This window comes from Grammomys surdaster, unplaced genomic scaffold (genome assembly GCF_004785775.1).
Source record: "Grammomys surdaster isolate TR1022 unplaced genomic scaffold, NIH_TR_1.0 125863, whole genome shotgun sequence".
NCBI lineage: Eukaryota > Metazoa > Chordata > Mammalia > Rodentia > Muridae > Grammomys > Grammomys surdaster.
The window spans coordinates 3,295,535-3,315,833 of NW_021620689.1; the positions used below are offsets into that span (position 1 = coordinate 3,295,535).

At 40.0% G+C, this 20,299-nt stretch overlaps 1 protein-coding gene across 3 annotated transcripts in view; it reads left to right on the forward strand.

Annotated features, from left to right (window-relative positions):
• Macf1 (microtubule actin crosslinking factor 1) overlaps positions 1–20,299 on the forward strand; it is a 211,707-nt gene that overhangs the window by 73,761 nt on the left and 117,647 nt on the right. For 2 of the 3 annotated variants that reach the window (XM_028790130.1, XM_028790129.1), the window contains exons 27-35: positions 186–324; positions 964–1,157; positions 2,352–2,514; positions 3,307–3,390; positions 4,798–4,905; positions 5,185–5,283; positions 7,442–7,594; positions 7,870–7,958; positions 11,059–11,194. In XM_028790130.1, the coding sequence (XP_028645963.1) occupies positions 186–324; positions 964–1,157; positions 2,352–2,514; positions 3,307–3,390; positions 4,798–4,905; positions 5,185–5,283; positions 7,442–7,594; positions 7,870–7,958; positions 11,059–11,194 (1,165 nt within the window). Of the gene's footprint in view, positions 1–185; positions 325–963; positions 1,158–2,351; positions 2,515–3,306; positions 3,391–4,797; positions 4,906–5,184; positions 5,284–7,441; positions 7,595–7,869; positions 7,959–11,058; positions 11,195–14,917; positions 20,285–20,299 lie in introns of all 3 variants that reach the window. The other variant, XM_028790128.1, reaches the window with a different exon arrangement.

Genomic DNA, 20,299 nt, shown 5'->3' on the forward strand with positions numbered 1-20,299 from the left:
TCAAGTGCTAAGCTGGTCATGCTGTGTGGTCCAGCACTTGGTAGGGAGAGACAGGTGGACCACTGAGTTCAAAGCTAACCTGGTCTACTGAGTGAGCTCCAGGATAGCCAGGTCTACATAGAGAAATCCTGTCTCAGAGGGAAAAAAGTAAAGTGCTAATGAAGGAGTTGATTTTATCCCCACAGGCTAAAGACAATCGATGTTATAGTACGTAGCATACAGGATGCTGAACTGTTGGTCAAAGGTTATGAGGTCAAGCTGAGTCAAGAAGAAGCAGTGCCAGCAGACCTCGCAGCTCTGGAGTCCCATCGAACCACGCTGCAGGTTGGTTCTCTAGTTTCTTCAGACGTTGAGTCACCATTGCTTTGGGTTAACAGAGGATTCAGGGTGAGATGACTTGACACTGATTCATGTTTGCACTTGAATTAGGCATGCTGTTGTTTTAATGTATTTTAATAATATGTAGTAAAAAGGGGAAGAGAAGAGGCTAAAAGGAAAGAGTAAAAAAGCCTTTTCTCCTGTCCAATCATGGCTTAATTAAACATATCCAACATTTCTATCAAAGAAATGTTGTAAAGCATTTTACTGTGACTTCATTGGACTCTCACGAGCTGCTGTGAGAAGTGAATAGGGGAGGGGGTTTTATCTCTTTACAGATTAGAAAACCAAGACCTAGTCAGCTACATAACTTTGCTTTGTCTCATACTTTAATATAGTAAAGTCAGGTTTCAAACTCGAAAAACTATCTGCACATTTTCCCATATGGTATCCCTGTTCTCCCATTTGACATTCTTGACCCTGCCTTCCTAGTGTGCATCAGGAAAGCTAAGCAAATGCCTTTCCTGGGCCTGGTTTCTGGGTCACAGGTAACAGTGGTGACTTCACTGCAGACCCTGTCCTTTTGCTTGCCTTAGTCTTCTTTTAGCAAGGAAAATGTTTAACCTGTTTCTTGTGTTTTTCTAGCACTGGCTTAGTGATGTGAAGGATAAGAATTCCGTGTTCTCAGTCCTGGATGAGGAAATCACTAAGGCCAAGGAAGTTGCAGAACAGCTACGGCACCCAGCATCAGAGCCGAACTTGGATTTGGAACGTTATCAGGAGAAAGGTTCTCAGCTACAGGAGCGGTGGCACCGTGTCATTGCCCAGCTGGAGACCCGGTAAGGGATTCAGGATTAAACGAGATGAGCTATCAACGATTCTATCATTCATGTTTTTAAAAAGTAGGAATTTATACAGAGGCATGGAATTTTAAAACAGCGTGGATCCTGAACATGACAAGCCCCAGAAAAAATTGGAATCATCAATTTTAAAGAAGACCTAAAGCCCAGCACATAGGCTACAGTCCTAGCCCAAAGCTCATTTTTGAGAGCTTTTTTTTTGAAGGAAACACAGCTTTGGAAGGGACACACATGAAGATGAAGCAGTAAGGGAAGAAAGAGATATCTATTTAGCCACCTAGATGAGTTAAATCAACCCTGACAATCAATAGGATGATAGGTACCTCAGTCAGGTCACCCTATACCCCCAGGCTTGCTTTCAGATAGCGGGAGTACTGTTAGCCGTGCCATTCCTTATCTAGTTAAGCCATTTATGACAATGCCCCACCCAGTGCTTGGGATTAAATTAGTTTCTTGTATGTCCTAGAAACTTAGCCACATCTTGAGTGCTATGTGTTCTTTTTAATATGGACATGAATAGTTACATGATAACTCTTTCCTGAGGAGAGAACCTAGATTTTTGTTCTTGTTTTATTAGGCTTAAATCTAATTTGATCCATTTTCAGAATGAGGCTTTATAGACTTTATGGTTTCTGTTACAGTTGCTGATTTTAGTGAGTTCAGTTCACTTCTGTCATTTGATGCCTTGCTTATGATGTAAAGTATGACTAGCAGAGACAGAAATTTGATCTTTCTTAGGCTAAGAAGGGAAGGAAAATATTCAGGGACAGGAGTTTAATATACTCGTATAAGTCTGTATTGTCTCTACTTACATTACTACCCTAAAGCTAATGAGATTGACAGGTATCTAAAGATAGTAACCTCTATCTTTCTTCACGTCCTGCTACAAGAAATTACAGTGCTTTATAAATCATAGTCCTGGTACCCTGACAGATACTCTGTAAAATAAAGATATAAATGAAAAATTTCACAGAAATTATCTTGAGATGCTTGGCTCCATAGGGTTTTTCAGAGCCCTTAGGATTAGTTTTACTCATTTTAGGGCCCTGGGTACTTTCATAGACATCACTCAGCCTTGCATCACTTATCCCCAAGTGAAAGGCCTGAGGCCTGAGCGACTGTGCTCTATGTTAACATTAGGATGTTTGACAGTTCTTTCGTTTGTTCCTCTAGGCAATCTGAGGTAGAAAGTATCCAGGAAATTCTGAGAGATTACCGAGCCTGCCATGGAACTCTCATCAAGTGGATTGAGGAAACCACTGCCCAGCAGGAAATGATGAAGCCCGGCCAGGCAGAAGATAGCAGAGTGCTGTCAGAGCAGCTTAGTCAGCAGACGGTGAGTGTGGCTGCAAGAGAAGGGGAAAAATAGAAGCTAGCTCATCTTAAAGATGACAGTACTACAGCAGTTAAACTCCTCCAGATGGTGAGACATCAAAGCGCCCCTCTGTGCTTTTGAAAAAAATACTGATATTATATTTTGGCCAGAGAGAGACCCATTAGGTCCTCCAATCCTGAGTTTCTATGGCTATTTATTGAAACTATTAAACATCATCATTTTGTTTCTTGATATTATATTTTATTATACTAGGCCTGGACTGTAGGGGTTTGGAAAACTATCAGTGGAAGAAAATTATTAAAAGCACTTTTGGTTGGTGTTTTCTTTTACTTTGTTTAATACCATGTCATTAGGTATATGAGGTCTGAGTTTAATTGTCTTGATTACAGTCCTGGCTTATGTATTACTTACTAGCTAGAAAACATGGAAGAAATTAACCACCTTTCAGTATTCTATTTCCTTATCTTTAAAACAGACACAGTTTATTATTCCTTTAAACTTCCTGATGAAGTTATTGCTAAAACTACAGGAAGCTGTACATGTAAAATATTAAAGGAATGTAGCTCTCAAAGTGTAGCTCCAAGACCAGCAGCAGCAGTATCCCTTAGCCATGTTAAAAATCCAGGTTCCTGGACCCAACTCAAAACCTGTAGGACTAGCCCTTCAGTCTGTGGTTTAACTAGTCTTTCTGACTGTGATGATTCTAGGATTTGAGATTCTCTGCCTTAGAATAGAGTAAGTTCTCACTGCTGAGTGACGATAATAATAACGTTGTGATACTTTGGTTTCTAGGAACTGTTTGCTGAAATTGAGAGAAATCAGACAAAACTGGACCAATGTCAAAAATTCTCCCAGCAGTACTCCACTATTGTGAAGGTAAGTGTCCCTTATCCTAGAAGGAATAAATGATCTCCAGCTTAGGAAAGTTACGTTATCACTGTAAGTCCTTCTCTGGACAGATTATGCAGAGCTCTTCTAGAGGCCCTCCCACCCCCTGGAGGTCATCTCTGAGCCAGAAATGACATTATTACTTGAGGTGCTGCTTGAAATGCCCTCACCCTATTGAATCTGGTTCTACATTTTCATAACGTTCCCCAGATGATTTCTACACGTGTTGATGTTTGAGAAATTGGGCCTATATCCTTGAATGATTTTGGTCAGAGAAACAAGATGATCATATTTGTTCTTTAGAAACAAGGAGCTAGGCAGTGGTAATGCAGCACTTTTATCCCAGCACTCAGGAGGCAGAGGCAGACAGATCTCTGAGTTTGAGACCAGCCTGGTTTATAGAGTGAATTCCAGAACGACCAAGGGTACACAGAGAAATGTTGTCTTTGGGGGGAAAAATGGTCTCAGGAGCATGAGAGAGAGAAGTAGTAAGATAAATAAGTAAATAAGGTACTATTTAAATGAAGAAAGTTTGGAAGGTGGGAAGCAAAACACTCTGAAGGTTGCAGGAGAAGCACAGAATATGTAGTAAAATGAGAAAAGGATTTGAAAACAGTTTCTAATCTGTACTGAATTAGGAAAATCCACTTTCCCTATTTGGTCCTCAGTTTCTCTAAGAGTGAGATCAAAGAATTGGACATCAAATCACAGATTAAAAACTCATGATTGAACAAGGTATGACCCACAAGCTGAGTCTGGGCCACATAATCTTTTTTTAATTGGCCAATGAAAACGTTTAAAAATCATATTTTATGATACTTTTTTTTTTATAAAAGAATAAGAACTGAGCAGTGGGTATTGTTTATATGATAGACACCTTGCCTAGTGTGAGGCTCTGGCTTCAATTTATAGTATCACATAAGACTGAATGTGGCAATACATACCTAATGCCAGCATTTGGAAGGGTTAGTCAGGAGAATCAGAAGTTCAAGGTCTTCTTTTCTTTTTTTCTTTTTTCTTTTTTTTTTCTTTTTTCTTTTCTTGTTTTTTTTCGAGACAGGATTTCTCTTTATAAGGTCTTCTTTTCTTTCTTTCTTTTTTTTTTTAAACTCACTGGGAGTTTGAGACCACCTTAGGCTACATAAGACCCTGACCAATAAATTAAATAGCTAAGAACTTGAATTTTCAGTGTAAGTAAAATTATATTATAAATCGCCACACTCATTTATAGAGACAGAATTAGTATTTCTGACAGGCAGAATGACTCAATATTTGCCAACCTGTAGTCTGAACAAACACTAAACGTAGTCTAGCAAGAAAATACTATGTTTATGTTGTGTGATATGTTAGCTATGACGTCTTAAGTAAAGGTAGTCAAATTTCTCCTGTTCTTAGGACTATGAGTTGCAGCTAATGACATACAAGGCCTTCGTGGAGTCACAGCAGAAATCTCCAGGCAAGCGCCGTCGCATGATTTCTTCTTCAGATGCCATCACACAGGAGGTGAGTGGATGAGAGGAAACTCCCATGTCTTCTTAGGGAGTGTGGGGAAGGAGCTGTGGAAGGTGGTTTGGGAGGAGAGGAGGATCTGTAATTGGGATGTGAATGGATGGATGGATAGATTGATAGATAGATAGATAGATAGATAGATAGATAGATAGATAGATAGATAGATAGATAAAAAAAGAAAAGCTCTCATTTGTCTCATCTTTCTGTTGTCTTCCTTATTCAACTGTTGAGTTTTACTTTTCTGGATAATAACTAAATTGTTTTGCACTATAGTTCATGGACCTGAGGACTCGTTACACAGCTTTGGTGACATTAACAACTCAGCATGTAAAATATATCAGTGATGCTCTCCGGCGGTTGGAAGAGGAAGAGGTGAGAATAGTTTGGGTCCTCATCCTTGTTGAAAGAATGATTTAAAATGCTGTGCCTCACCAGGCATGGTGGTGCATGCCTTTAATTCCAGGACTTAGGAGGCAGAAGCATGTGTAGCCCAGCCTGATCTACAGGGAAGTTCCAGGACAGCCAGGACTACACAGAGAAACCCTGTCTTGATAAACTAACAACAAAAAGCTATGCCTCAAACAGAGGGTGTAGCTCATTAGGATTGCTTATAGCTAACATGTACTACTCAAGTTGATCCTCTCACTACATACTAAATTCCCATGCCTCATCTTTTAAAAGATAAATAAAATTCATACTTTTTTTTTATTTATTTATAGTGATCCTGTTCTAGAAAGTTTGGTTGTTGGTTAATACTAAACCAGTGCTCCTAGAGTAAATAGTTACTTTCTACAAGCCCCAGGTCACATATACAGCCTGGCTTATGTGTATTTTTGTTTAAAGGCACTTTATTTAATGTGTATTATTGTTTCTTGGAAGCACTGTAACTTTTTTTTCTGCAAAATGTTTATCAAATATGTAAGATTTACTCCCATCTTATTTCTGCCATCAATGTGGCGGGTGCAGGTGTGATCACATTTTTATCTACACATAGGAAACACAGGGAATGCAAAGTGAGGAGGGACTATAAACTCCCAAGTCCACCCCCAGTGACACACTCCTCCAGCAAGGCTCTACTTGCTAAAGATGGTGTAACCTGCCCAAACAACACCCACCGACAGGGACTGATTCTCATTCAAACCACTGTACAGTGAGACAACAGAACCTCAGATGGTAGTATTAGGCACCGGGTAACTAGTTTCCTATCATTCACTGCATCATTTTTGAGTGACCTTTGGAGTTTCAAATAAATTTTAGTGAGTGAAAATTTCCAAATATAGAATATACAAATATGCCTGTCACTCCCACCTTTAAGTATTTTCATTAGAGAAAAGGATATGTCTCAGCCACTTTTCTTCCTTCCTTCCTTCCTTCCTTCCTTCCTTCCTTCCTTTCTTTCTTTCTTTCTTTCTTTCTTTCTTTCTTTCTTTCTTTCTTTCTTTCTTTCTTTTTTGAGACAGGGTTTCTCTGTATAGCCCTGGCTGTCCTTGAACTCACTCTGTAGACCAGGCTGGCCTCAAACTCAGAAATCCGCCTGCCTCTGCCTCCCAAGTGCTGGGATTAAAGGCATGCGCCACCACTGCCTGGCCCTCAGTCATTTTTCTGTTATTATGGTATAATACCATGACCAAGTAAGCTTATAGAGAGTTTATTTGGGGCCTACAGTTTCAGATGGTTAATGTCTGTGATCACCAATGGAGGGAACATGGCAGCAGACAGGCAGACATGACACTGGAACAGCGTCTGAGAGTCCATCTGGATCTACAAACAGAAAGAAGCAGAGCACACACTGTTGAAATTACAAGAGTCTTTTGACACCTCAAATCTTTCCCCACTGAGTCTCCTCCCCCAACAAAGCCACACCTTCTAGTCCTTCCCCATCCCATCAATTTGGGACCAAGTAATCAAAACATGAGTCTATGGATGCTATTCTCAATCAAACCACCACATGGTATACGTGGAAATCTTCAGTAAAACATAGTTTGTTGGAGGAAAATGTTAGAAATCTCCATAGTGTATACAAAAAATGCTATGGCACTATTAAAATAATGTAATAGATTTAAACAAATTGACATAGAACGTGATTTATAATATATTAGCTTATTATACTAGATACAATGATTTTAGTAAGAACTATGCATTGACAAAGGTACAACACTGCATAGAAACAATTTTCGAAGTGTGTTTATGTGTGAACTTCTGGGGAAATAGACTCTAGTGTAGATAATATACATTCCCATTCCTGTTTTGGTCCTATGTAATCTTTTTGTAATTACAAAAATCCTTGCAAGCTAAGTTTTCAGATACTCATAGGCATGCCATGGAAATTAGATAGCAATATATATCTTTTGCCCATTATGTCAGTGCTTACATGTAATCTCTCTGCTCACTCATGGTTCTAAAAATTATTAAACTAGCAAGATTCTGTACATAAAGGACAATGTAGTTCCTATCTGGCTTTGGAAACATAACACCAGGCCAGTCTAGTGAGACTTTGATCACTGTACTGACTTTCTATTTCTTGATACAGAAAGTGGTAGAAGAGGAAAAGCAAGAACATGTGGAGAAGGTTAAAGACCTTTTGGGTTGGGTGTCTACTCTGGCAAAAAATACACAAGGAACAACTACCTCATCTCGCACTGATGCATCTGCAGACATTGAGAAGGCCATTTTGGAGCAGCAGGCGAGTAGAAAGCTCATCTCTCTCTGCACAGGTAGAATCATGCATGGAACAGTTCCCCTGGCTGCTCCAAAGACAATTCTCACTTTGGAAAAGACTAACTTCCAAGACTTACAACAACTTCAGCTGCCTATGTGTTCACTTACCTTTTAAAACATCTGTAGCCTGACCTAGATTGTATTTTCTCCTTGGTTTTTGAAATTTTATTTGAAATAATGTTTGACTCTTAAATCTTAAGTTTGAAAAAAAAAAAGTTACTTTTTAATTTCAACTACTAGGTTCTGGCAGAAGAGCTGACAACCAAGAAAGAACAAGTTTCTGAGGCCATTAAAACTTCACAGATCTTCTTAGCCAAGCATGGTCATAAGTGAGTCTGACCTTTTCTTTCTTTCTTTCTTTCTTTCTTTCTTTCTTTCTTTCTTTCTTTCTAAGATTTATTTATATGAGTATGCTATAACTGTCTTCAGACACACCAGAACAAGGTATTGGATCCCTATTACAGATGGTTGTGAGCTACCATGTGGTTGCTGGGAATTGAACTCAGGATCTCTGGAAGAACAGTCAGTGCTCTTAACCACTGAGACATCTTTCCAGCCGGAGTCTCATCTTTGCAACTGGCTGAGTCATGATGAGAAGTTAGACTGGAGAATTCTTGCAACAAGAGCCTTGTATTTTGTACTGAGGAGTTTTGTTTTGTTTGTTTGTTTGTTTGTTTTGTTTTTTAACCTTCTCAGCTATGGGGAGGAATCTTAAATTTGATTGACATGGGAGGATTATAGAGGATGAGAGGCAAGTGTAAAATAATGAATGCAATAAATGCAGTAGAGTACAGAGGTGACAAAGATTCAAGAGGTATTAAGGGGCTAGCAAGAAGATTCAGGATTCACAGGGTAGAAGTAGAGAATGACTCCCCAGATTTTCCTCTGACCTCCATATCTTTTTGCATGTGCCTGTGCAAATACACATACAATAAATGTATACATTTTTAAAACGATATTAAAGATGGTGAATCTATGGGTTTGGTCACGTGGAAAATCATTAGAAAAACTGTTAGACTAGTGGTTCATGTCTTTAATCCCAGCATAGGCAGGGAGATCTCTGAATTCAAGGCCAGCTTGGTCTACATAGTGAACTGTTGGCCAGCCAAAGCTATATAGAGAGAAACACTGTCTCCAAACAAAACAAACAAAAATCCCTGCTAGGCTTCTAGCGAAGGCTATTGACTGTATGATGGTGCCACTCACACAGATCAGAAACACAGACTAAGGAGGGAGTTGCAGAATAATGTAGCTTAGACATTGTTGAATGTGAGAGCCTATAGAACCTCAGAGTGGAAATACCTGGTATATAGTAAGATTCATGGATTACTTTATTCATGCCTTAGGTAGCTACACTCACCAAAGATTACCAGTGGGCAGCTATGTAGGAAGTTTGGAAATAATGACAGAAATCTAAAGAGACAAAGATTTAAGTCACTAATGTAGTAGAAATCATAAGAGTAAATGGACCTAAAAGGACTTTCAGATCGTCTCTGTAAAGGAAACTTAAGAGAAGGAATATGAAAATGTTGTTGAGTAATACCTCAGCACCCAAGAAAGTTCAAAAGAGGAGGGAAGGCTCAAAAGTCAAGAAGAATTGATGAATATCTAATATATTTAGCTGTTGGAACTTTTGGTGGTATTGATGAAAAGTTGTTGGGTGAAGTCAGAGTCAGTATGATGAACAATAAGTAAATGAGAGATCAGGAGGCCGAGGAACTGAAATTTAACTCCTTTCCTAAAGCGTGGTTGTAGAAAAGAAGGCATTAATACAAGTAATGAGAAACAGAATGCACTCTCACAAACCTTTAACTTAGAAGGTGGAAGACCTGTGTTCATGAACTGCCTTAAGTACAGCAAGGAGCTGATAGTAGGAAGGAGGGGAGTGGGAGAAGTTGGAAGTAATTGGTAGGTAGGAAGTAGTACAATCTTAATCAGTAGTCAAGACAGCTTTTGCCCAGCAGTATCAGGATATAGGCTCAGGAAAGGGGTGTGTCAAGGTAATTTTGTCAAGAGTGAGGTCCAAGAGTAAGAGAAGTAATAGCTAGTGGTCTATTTGTATCTTATTCTTAAGTAGGGGGTTTATTGAAGAATAGGGTAGTGCTCATGCAAAATGATAAGGGATTAATTGAGGACTCCCACTTGGATTTTCTAAGGGACATATGGAGGACCAGTTAAAATTACAAACATGTAGGATTCCTATATGTCTATGGGATATATCCCCTACCTCACAGGATGCATTTGTCATCATGTGGGATCTTAGAGATCTGGTTTTTATCTAATTAACGAGAGGACAGGCAAGAATAATATTAAGGACCTGATTAAGAAAATCCATTGCAGGGTTTAGATGCCAGCGATAAACTGAAGATAACTGAGAGAGAAAATGATAGACTCAGAGCAATTTGAAGAGTCAAGGAAGGCTGGGGGGAATATCAATTAGTTCGTAGGTAATCCTAACGTAAATAAGTATAGTTCATTCTCAGAATTAATATGGGGAAGGCAACCAATGTTTAGATTTCACCAGATTCAGGATGTGAACCTCTAGGAAGACAGGAAATGAATGGCTGTGGTGACAAACACATGGTGACATTAGGTCACAATATCTTGTTTCCTACCAAATGTGGTTGAATAGTAAAACTTGGAGTTAAGTAAGCACTGCATGGTAGTAATCCCATCGTAGGAAGCTAACCCAGAAGGGCCACCAGCTTTAGCTCATCCAACCTGGGCTACACAGAGACCTGATCTCTTAAAAACAAAACCCAAACCAAACAAAAATGGCTAAGATTGAGAGAGGAGACAAGGGAGAAGGGGTGTGATGAGGAGTGTGCTTAACAGATACATCCACCTACAGAGGCTTTAAAAATAAGAAAAGTTAAAGATGACTAGGTAGTCAATAGGTAAGTGAGATTTTTTTTTTTTCTTTTCGAGACAGGGTTTCTCTGTGTAGCCCTGGCTGTCCTGGAACTCATTCTGTAGACCAGGCTGGCCTTGAACTCAGAAATCCGCCTGCCTCTGCCTCCCAAGTGCTGGGATTAAAGGCGTGCGCCACCACTGCCTGGCGAGATTTATAATTTTTTTTAAAAATGAGAATAACTGAAAGGAATAAAGACATAAAATAAGACTATATCATACATTTTGAGATATAATTTAAATGCACAGTGATTTTATATTATTTCAGCATCCAAATTTGCTGTATATGAGTAAGACTAAGAATGCAAGGAGGTCATTTTGATTACAGTTGCAGAACTATAAGCATAGAGTTATATAGCATTGACATCACTAAGAATCCTAGGATATGTGTGAGATGCCAAGGTTGAGTGTAGGAGACTTGTTATATTCAGATAATTCATTCATGGGAACAATATAGCAGTTTTGAATATAGTTTGGAGAATTTTTTCCCTGAGAGAAATATAATGCTTCATCCTTCAGGCTTTCAGAAAGAGAGAAGGAACAGATCTCTGAGCAGTTGAGTGCCCTGAACAAGACTTATCATGACCTTTGTGATGGTTCGGCAAGCCAGCTCCAACAGCTCCAAAGCGAGTTGGCTCAGCAGACAGAACAAAAGGTATTTTTAGTTTTTGGCTCCATATATCATGGAAGCCTTTTAAATGGTATGAAAGTGGCTTTGCTGATTGAGAGTCGTGTTCACTAGCTTGCCATGACCAATGTGACTTAATATTTAACCTCACCTTAGCAACCATTTGTTATGTGTTTCTTCACTGGGGTTCCATGATGTGTTGGTCAGTCAAAAATATCAGAGGCACTTATAGCAAACCCTCTGTATCGGTCCACTCCCACCTCCACCCACATTTTACCATTGCATATTGGAAAACAGTTAATGAGAATTTAAATTCTGTATTGTATCTGATCACAGGTCAATAAGATTATACTCTTTTGAGACATTGTCACCCAAGAGTTGATAGCCAAGAGTTGTGGATATTGGCAAGAACATGCTTATAACCCTCTTCCTTCTGTAGAGTGACCAGGGAGAGTGAACCTCACTGACTGAGACGCTGGTTCCCCTCACCATCCATGGTCATCCTATCACATAGCACGTTACCAGTTCTCACCTCACCTTCATTTTTGTACCACATGGAAGTCATTATAGTTGCTGTTGATCGTCTTAAGTTCTCTCTTGATACTTGTGTGTGTGTGTACATTTAACCAAATTATATACATGTGTCTCTGGGATATACAGTGTGTTTGCCTGCTTATTTCCTATGTTGTGAAGCAATGGCCAGTTTATGTGGGGAAGGCTAACGTGGTAGATCATATTTGGTCTACATGATTCAAAAAAATGATTGTTCAAACAAAGTATACTTGATTCTGAAACAAGGATATAAATTTATAAATTCATAGGCTACAGGATAGAACCAGCCCTGCTTTGATAGTACATTTCCAGGAAGCGTGTGCTGGTGTGGATTTTCTGTGTAAAACAGCCCACTCTGATGGCTATTGCTTCACCATATAAGGGAGTATGTGAAAAGTTTTAACAATTGCTTGCTGAGAACATCCAGTTCTCATTTTGAAAAGTTGAAGAGGGGTGGGAGGGGAAGAAGGAAGGAAAAGGACGAGCTGCTGAGCACCACCACATTGAGCATGATGTGCCCTGTACTGTGTGTGTTTCATGTAAAGTACTGTTCTGATTAACTGACATCCTTGCTTACAAGTCTCACTAACCCTTTGGAGTTTAAGCACAAATGCACAAAGGGAAAAGAGGACGACCTGTTTGGGGTTCTTTTTTGCAAAAAACAAACAGTCGCATGCTGGACGCTAACCCCAAGCTTACACTGTGTATGTGATACGGCTGAGCTGCTCCATAAGGCTCTGTTTCCTCTCTGCCCGAGGCGTGCTCAGCACTGTGGGTAAGTAGATGCCTTTTGTTTTCTTTCCTTTTCACCCTGTCTCTTACTGCTCATCTAGGTCAGAATGTCCATGTTTGCTAAACTGGATTTCTCTGGATTACTTCCCAGCACAGTGCTGCCTGCCTAGCTTCCAGTTATGAGGGTGTTGAAAAGAATTATGAGGGCTTTTCTCTTTGGCTCATTTCCAGGGTTTTCCTTTTGTTTGTTTTATTTTTGTGTTTTGCTTTGTTTTGTTTTCAATATTAGCATTTTAGAGATTATAACTCTTACAGAAGAAATTGGAAATTTTCAATAGTCTTCCCTTCTATTATAACATCTCTTTCTCAACAGGCTTTATATGGATTGTTTTTCTTTTCTTCCCCCCAACCCCTTTTTGGTTTTTTGAGGTAAGTCCTGGAACTTGCTCAATAAACCAGGCTGGCCTTGAATTTAGAGATCTTCCTGGCTCTGCATCCCAAGTGCTTGGATTAAAGGTGTGTGCAAACACTTGGCTTATGGATTTTCAAAAAGGATTTACATATGTGTATATGTAAACATATATATATCAGGAATCATACACCAATGAGCATTTTTTTTCAATCTCTATAAATAGACACATAGTAGATCTGTATGTTATTTGTGTTTCATTTATATAAATTAAAACCCTGCAATACAAAAATTAAAGATTGAGGAGAATAGTAAATAATATACTTCATAGCATGGGGAATTATGCCATTAATTGAGCAGGTACAATGAACTGGAGAAATGAGACAAGTCTCTCTTTGCTATCCAATCTTCATTTTTATGTGCAGTCCTCATGCTTCAAATCCTTGTTCAGTCTTCAAAGTGGAAGCCATGGCCTAATAGTGTTAAAGGTTTTCTTACATGTTATCTATTTATTCATTCATTCACTGTTCATTGTATTGCAGATACTGTTCCTATACACATAGAGAAAAACTATGCTTTTGATATAGTTTACCTCTCACTGAGCATAGACACAAAGTGCACTTGTTAGTAGACAGGGAAGTGGTTGACAATTAAGTCTAGATTATGTAGGAATACGTTGTGAGTTTTTAAAAATCCAAAAATAATACTGCTCTAAGAGAGACAATGAATGAAGGGCATGATGGTGTATGCCCTTAATCCCATCACTGTGGAGGCAGAGGCAGGAGTCTGCTGCTGGGAAATTTGAGGCCAGCCTGTTCCACATAGTTTATACCAGCAGGACAGTCAGAGTTTCATAGTGAGCCCCTGACTCAGAAAACAAACAAACAAAAGGAAAAAGAGCTGTAAACAGAGCCCAATGCAAGTGGCCATGCAGTCAAGTGGCTAAAGTCTTTAAATGGTTTGGAATCTGAAATAAAAGGCTTTAAATTGAGAATTCTTCAGCAGGTGATCTAGAATTTACAAAGGCAATTTTATCAATGTATATGGTTTACCTTATTCCCTGAATTTAGGGACTAACTACTGTTTAAGGTGTGACTTTACTGTTTCATACTTCTAAGAACTATCCAGAGAGACAATATAATAGCAAAAGATTTGAGACCAGGTTGGTTTCTGGAACTCACTTGTTTTGTTACCTTGGGCAAGTTACTTAGCATGTTTCTCATGTTCTTACATGAAAACTAAGATTACTCTTTTAAAGGATGACTATGAAGATTATATATCATTCTTCATACATCTGAGTGGTAGTGTTCATCATAGTTGTTATATTACCTGTTTTAGTCCAGACCGGAAGCAGTGAATCTAGTGGTTTACAATCTGTTTCTTCCTTGGCTTGCCCCTTTCAGGTCTTCCTAGCACTGGTCTCCTAGAGAGTTAACTCTCAAGCACACACTGCTTGACTAATATACCTTTGGGCTCCTAGGACACCTGCACTCATATGTAACCCATACACACAATTTTAAAAAGTAAAAAATAAAGTATTTAAAAATAGCCACCTAAGGCAAGCAGTGTGGCTCAGCAAGTAAAAATGCCTATCAGGTCCACATGCTGGAAGGACAGAACCCATTCCCACTAGTTGTCCTCTGACTTACACGAGTGCTGTGGCTCTTGAATGCCTACACGCATGCATCCACACGCACACACCCTATACACTAAATAAATAGTAAAAAATAAATAAGATGGGTTTGTAAAGCTAGTCTCCTTTCTTTCCACTGCGTGCTACTTTGTAAATAAAGCTTGTTACTCCCACATGCTCCATGCTGTCTATCATCCTTTGAGCAATCTGTGAGCTTCTGGCTCTATTAAATATTTGGCACTTTAGAAAAATGACTTCCTAGCATGAATGGCCTGGCTTGCATTTTGATATTTCGTACAGGTTGGGGCTTACTTGGGGTAGGTTTTTCTTGTGATCAGAATTTCATCTACTGTGATTCTCTTTCAACAGTTATGCTTTTTACCGTTGATTCTGATTCAATTTTCATTTTAATTCTTTCTTTTAGGGTTGCCGAGCAGTTGCTGGGGTGATTGACCTAGGCACAGTGGAGATATTCCCCATCTTCAGAGCCATGCAAAAGGGCCTCATTGACCAAGACACAGGCCTCGTGCTCCTGGAATCCCAGGTTATCATGTCTGGCCTCATTGCTCCTGAGAACAGTGAAAAGCTCTCTTTGGAAGAGGGTCTCACCAGAAATCTCATTAACCTTCCAGTATATCAGCAGCTCCTGGGACTAAGGGATTCTCTGTCTTTAATAAGCAGGCTTACAGGGACCCAAGGCTCCCTTTCTGTGGTGGAAGCAATTGAAAAGAAAATAATCAGTGAGAGATTTGGACTGAAAGTCTTAGAAGTTCACCTGGCAACTGGAGGTTTCAGTCTTTCCCCTAGTGAGAACTGTATTAATCTGGAGGAAGCTTTTCATCAAGGCTTCATTGCATCATGGCTTCATTCAGAATTGCAATCTCACCTGAGATCATCCAAGAATTTAATAGACCCCAATACAGCTGAAAAAGTTGGTTTGCTGGAACTGATGCAGAGATGTATCATCCATCAAGAATCAGGGTTGAAATTGTTGCCTGTCAAGCAGTTGGCAGGGGGAATGGTGAGCTTGAAATCAGGTCGGAAAGTTAGCATTTTCCGTGCTGTTCAGGAAGGGCTGATAGATAAGCAGGTCACTGTCCGGCTGTTGGAAGCTCAGCTATTTGCTGGTGGCATAGTAGATCCAAGAACAGGACACAGACTTACCGTGGAAGAGGCTGTGAGACATAATTTGATTGACCAAGATCTGGCCTGCACTATTCTCATAAGGCAGCTTCAGACAGGAGGCATCATTGACACTGTCACAGGGGATAGGATGACTATTGATGAAGCAGTGACCAATAATCTAGTAGCTGCTAAGATTGCTCTTATAATTCTGGAATCCTTCTGGTCATTTATGGGGTTACTATTGCCTGAATCTGGAGAGATCCTCCCAATTACAGATGCTCTAGAACAAGGTATTGTGTCTACTGAATTAGCACATAAAATCCTCCATAACCGACAGCAAATTGAGGCTCTTTTTCTACCAACACTCACAGAGATTTGGTCCTGGGAAAAGGCAACAGAGAGTGGTATCCTAGATAAAGATCTTGCCAATAACTTAAAGTCAGTTTGTATCCCTGACATGATGCCCCACATACAACTAGCAGACTCTGCAGAACAAAGCAAGGTAGGTGTTGCTGCTGGTAAAGCACCTGTGTCATGCCAGAGAGAGGAGAGATGCAGCCATGGAGAGAAGCTGCTGTATCAGCTGATGACTCACAGCCTCTTTAATGCACACACTGGACAGAGGCTGCTCTTGCTGGATCAAGAGCTAGTGGAGATGCTAACATCCAGAGATGACTGTCAAATAATTCTTCCGGAAGTATTTGAAATTCAGCATCAAAGACTTGACACTTCTGAGGAATTACAAGAATTGAATACTGGGACCATTTCCCAAATTTCCAGTGCTAAGCATCTTAGGAAGCCCTGTGAATCCCAGTTTCCCTCTCAGAACAAAGACCATCCCTGTCATGAAAACTGTACTGAAGCAAAAGATGAAAGGTCTGTGGTAGGAATAGACCGCTCTTCTGCAAAGGGCCCTGAAAGGGAGCTGTTTGTGGGAGAACAAGAAGCCATTACTGAAAATGTTGACAGTTTGAAAGTCATCAATAAAGTCAAGTTAGAGCTACAAAGACCATTGTTAGGAAGTAGAAAGGAAGAGCAAACAGAAATGTTTAGTGAGGAAAGTATCAGCGGAGACCCCCTCCTTGTAGAATCCCCTGAGGAGTCTGAAGGGATGGCCTTGGTGTTTGACAAAGACCATTCTACTGAGAAGTCAAAACGCCAAGCTCCCACAAAGTCTTCGTTTGCATGTCACAAAGAACAAGTGAAGACTTTCAAAGCTGGCCATATTCCAAGTGAAACTGAAATACCACTCATAAAGTCTCAAAATAAAACATCACAATTTCAGGTAGATACTTCTGTAAGTTTGAAATCAGAATTTAAGTCAGAACATGATATGAATGTTAATTCTTTGGAGAAAGAGTTAAATGAAGCACTTTTGGTTAAGGATCACCACAAACAAAGCCAAGAAGGACAGAGTGTTGCAGATGGTCAGATGGTGGTATTAGAAGAGGCTGATACAGAAGGTAGTGGTAGGGAGCCTTCCTTGTTGCATAGCTCTCCTTTTGAAGACGCTACCTTAAGTACACTATCTGCACAGCTACAAGATGGTGGTATCTTTTATGAAGAAACAGGTCAGAAACTCTTACTAAATGAAGCAATAGCGCAAGGCCTTGTGTCTAGCCACACTGCTGTGAAACTTATGGGGAAATTGAACATGTTTCGGGGCTTCTTTGACTCCCAGACCTGTGAGTCTTTGACAACTGAAGAAGTCATTGATGAAGGTCTAATGGATGAGAAATTACTGTGCAATGTCCTTATGTCAGACAAAGCTATAAGTGGTATCTTAGACCCCAGGACCCACTCACTGTGCTCTGTAAAGGAGGCTGTAGCAGCTGGACTGATTGACAAAGAAACAGCCACAAGGATTTTAGAGGGACAGGTGATAACTGGTGGAATTGTTGACCTGAAAAGAGGCAAAAAGCTTTCAGTAACTTTGGCCTCAAATCTTGGTTTGGTAGACACTGCTGACCAGATGGAACTTATCAATCTGGAAAAAGCTATCAAAGGCAGAGGTGCTGAAAAAGCAGTTAAAGAGAGATTAATCGGGCTACAAATGGAAACAACAGGACTTATGGACCCTGAAAGTAAAGCACCATTAACAGTTTTGCAGTCCATTGATAGAGGTCTTCTAGAGAGAGAAGAAGCTGTTTATCTGTTGACTAAGCAAGTACTTGATGGTGGTATCATTCATCATATATCTGGCTTGAGACTTTCTGTTGATAATGCCTTTAAACATGGGCTGATTGGTGAAGATGTAGCCAGGCAGCTCAGAAAAGTTGAGAACTTTAACCACCATCAATTTTTTCATCCTCAAACAAAGGAAGCTCTTTCCTTCTCAGAAGCCATAAAATTAGATCTTGTTTCTCCAGACTTGAAAAGAGAAATCCAAGAGATTCAGGACTTTAGTGGAAACTTAGGGGACTTCATTTGTGGCCAGAAATTGACCTTGGCAAAAGCTAGCAAAGGAGGATCCTTAGGTAACAAAACAGAATTGCCTTCAGGAATGATGCTTGGGGTTATAGATCCTGAGAACTGCACAATTATTCCCTTCTCAGAATTGGTAAAGAAATGTAGGATTGACATTGAATCTGGATGGAGATATCTCGAAGTAATTCCATTCTCTGATATTAAAGATGAGACAAGCAACAAAGTGCTAACACTGTCTGAAGCAATCCAGCATGGAAAAGTAGACTTTGCATCTACATTGAAGGTTTTGGAAGCTCAGGCGAACACTGGTGGAATCATAGATATGGCCACAGGAAAAAGAGTGACATTGGCATCAGCTTTGGAAAAGAAACTGTTAGATGAAAACATGGCCAGGATTATTGCATCCCATCAGATGTTAACTGGAGGAATTATTGATATATATAATGATCAAAGAGTGTCTTTAAATGATGCTGTTGAGAAAAGATTGATTAGCCCTGAATTGGCAACTATGATCCAAGTAGATACCTTAGGAAAGCAAGGTGGGACTGGAGTATGTGAATTGAAGGGTGAATTTCTAGGGAAGGAGTTACTATTTGAGTTTAGTAAGACTACCAGGGAGAGTTATGATAAAGAGAAACATGAGGGAGTGTTACAAGTTGGCAGTCGTCAGTGTGCTCAAGAAAAGGCTGACATAAGGATTTCTAATGGGGAAAAGGCAGAAAATGGCAAGAAGATTTCAGTAGAGATGGGAGGCCAGCGTCAAGATGAGGAGAAAGCTTCTACAGGCAATAAAGTATCTGCCAGCGTCATAAGTCCTTTTGGTCTTGAGGGTGAATCTTCATACCAAGTTTTGGTGACACATCCCTGCCCAGAGTCTTCTGATTTGGAACTCAGAGAGGAAGCAAGAAGTCATGTGAGAGAATGTGCAGATGTAGAGCAGGAGAAAGTGGTAACACAAATAAAAACGACTTCTCACGGAAAGCCATCAACCTCAGGCCTGGATGCTGAAGAAGCAAGAGAAGGTCGAGGGAGAATGATTTCAAAAGGACAAGAATCTCACTATGAAACAGCAGGCAAACTGTGGAGTGAGCAGTCAGTGAATGTGAAGGCTGGAAGGAGAGTGAGGAGAGAGATGGGTGGAGAGCAAAGTGTCCAAATGAGCAGAGTAGCAGCAGTTCTTTCTGGGGAAGAGTTGGACCAGGAAGTTACAACTGATGATGAACATGACTCCTCTGTAAAGAGCCAATCTATGAAAATGATTGGAAATGACAAGGGAAAAGAAGCTGGTAGAGAAAAGGACTTTTCTCTTGTTTGTAAAATCGAAGGCTTCCCTCCCCAGATGTCATCCAAAGTTGCTTCCCTAAAAAATCAAGATGCTTTAACATTCTTCAGTGAAGGGGAAATGCAAACTGTAAACCTCTGTTCGATTTTAAAACCAGGAGAAAAATTATCTCAAGAAACTGCTAGTACTGTCCGCAAAGAGCCATTCTCTTCTGAGATCCCAAGACTTGAAAGACTGAACTCCCAGGAATCAGATGGAGAATCCCAAATTTCAGATGTACCCCACATTTCCAAAGGAGGCATGGCTGCCCAAATTACCTCAAGACAGGAGACTACCTATGACCAAGACCTGTGTACTACATCTAAGACTGTAGAGACCAAAGATAAGATTTTCCCATCCAAGAATTATAAAGAAAAATTACATCAAGAAATACCTATTGACTCAACAAGAGCTAATAAATTGAAAGAAACCACATTTTCTGCTCCAGATACGGAAGGTGTCAGTTATCTGGATTCCTCAGATATAAAGGGTCTTCATGGGGATAGCAAAGTGGATTACAGGTTTTGTGGACATCAGAAATCTAAAATAACAACAACCCAGGAAACAAAATATCTAGAAGTAGTAAATCCCCTAGTTGGAGACACAGAAGAAGGGTCCTCTGAAGATAGAGTGGGTCAAAGAGGGCCCAGGATCTTGGCATGTTTTCCTCCGGAGAAACTGCCCAAAAGGACAGTGCAGAGTGAGAATATAAAGCAGCATGATGCTGTCATTCCCACTGTTTCCAAAATCAGAGAGGAAATCCCACCGTCCCTGCCATGTCCTGCAGTGAAGGTGGATGAGAAGATACCTAAGGAAAAACACAAAGAGTGCCTTGGGGACGAACGAGCCCCCTTCGTGCCTATACCTAATGGGAAGGGGAGTGAAGGTGTAAACCCAGCGCCTTGCAGAGCAACTCAGGCAAGTATCCCAATG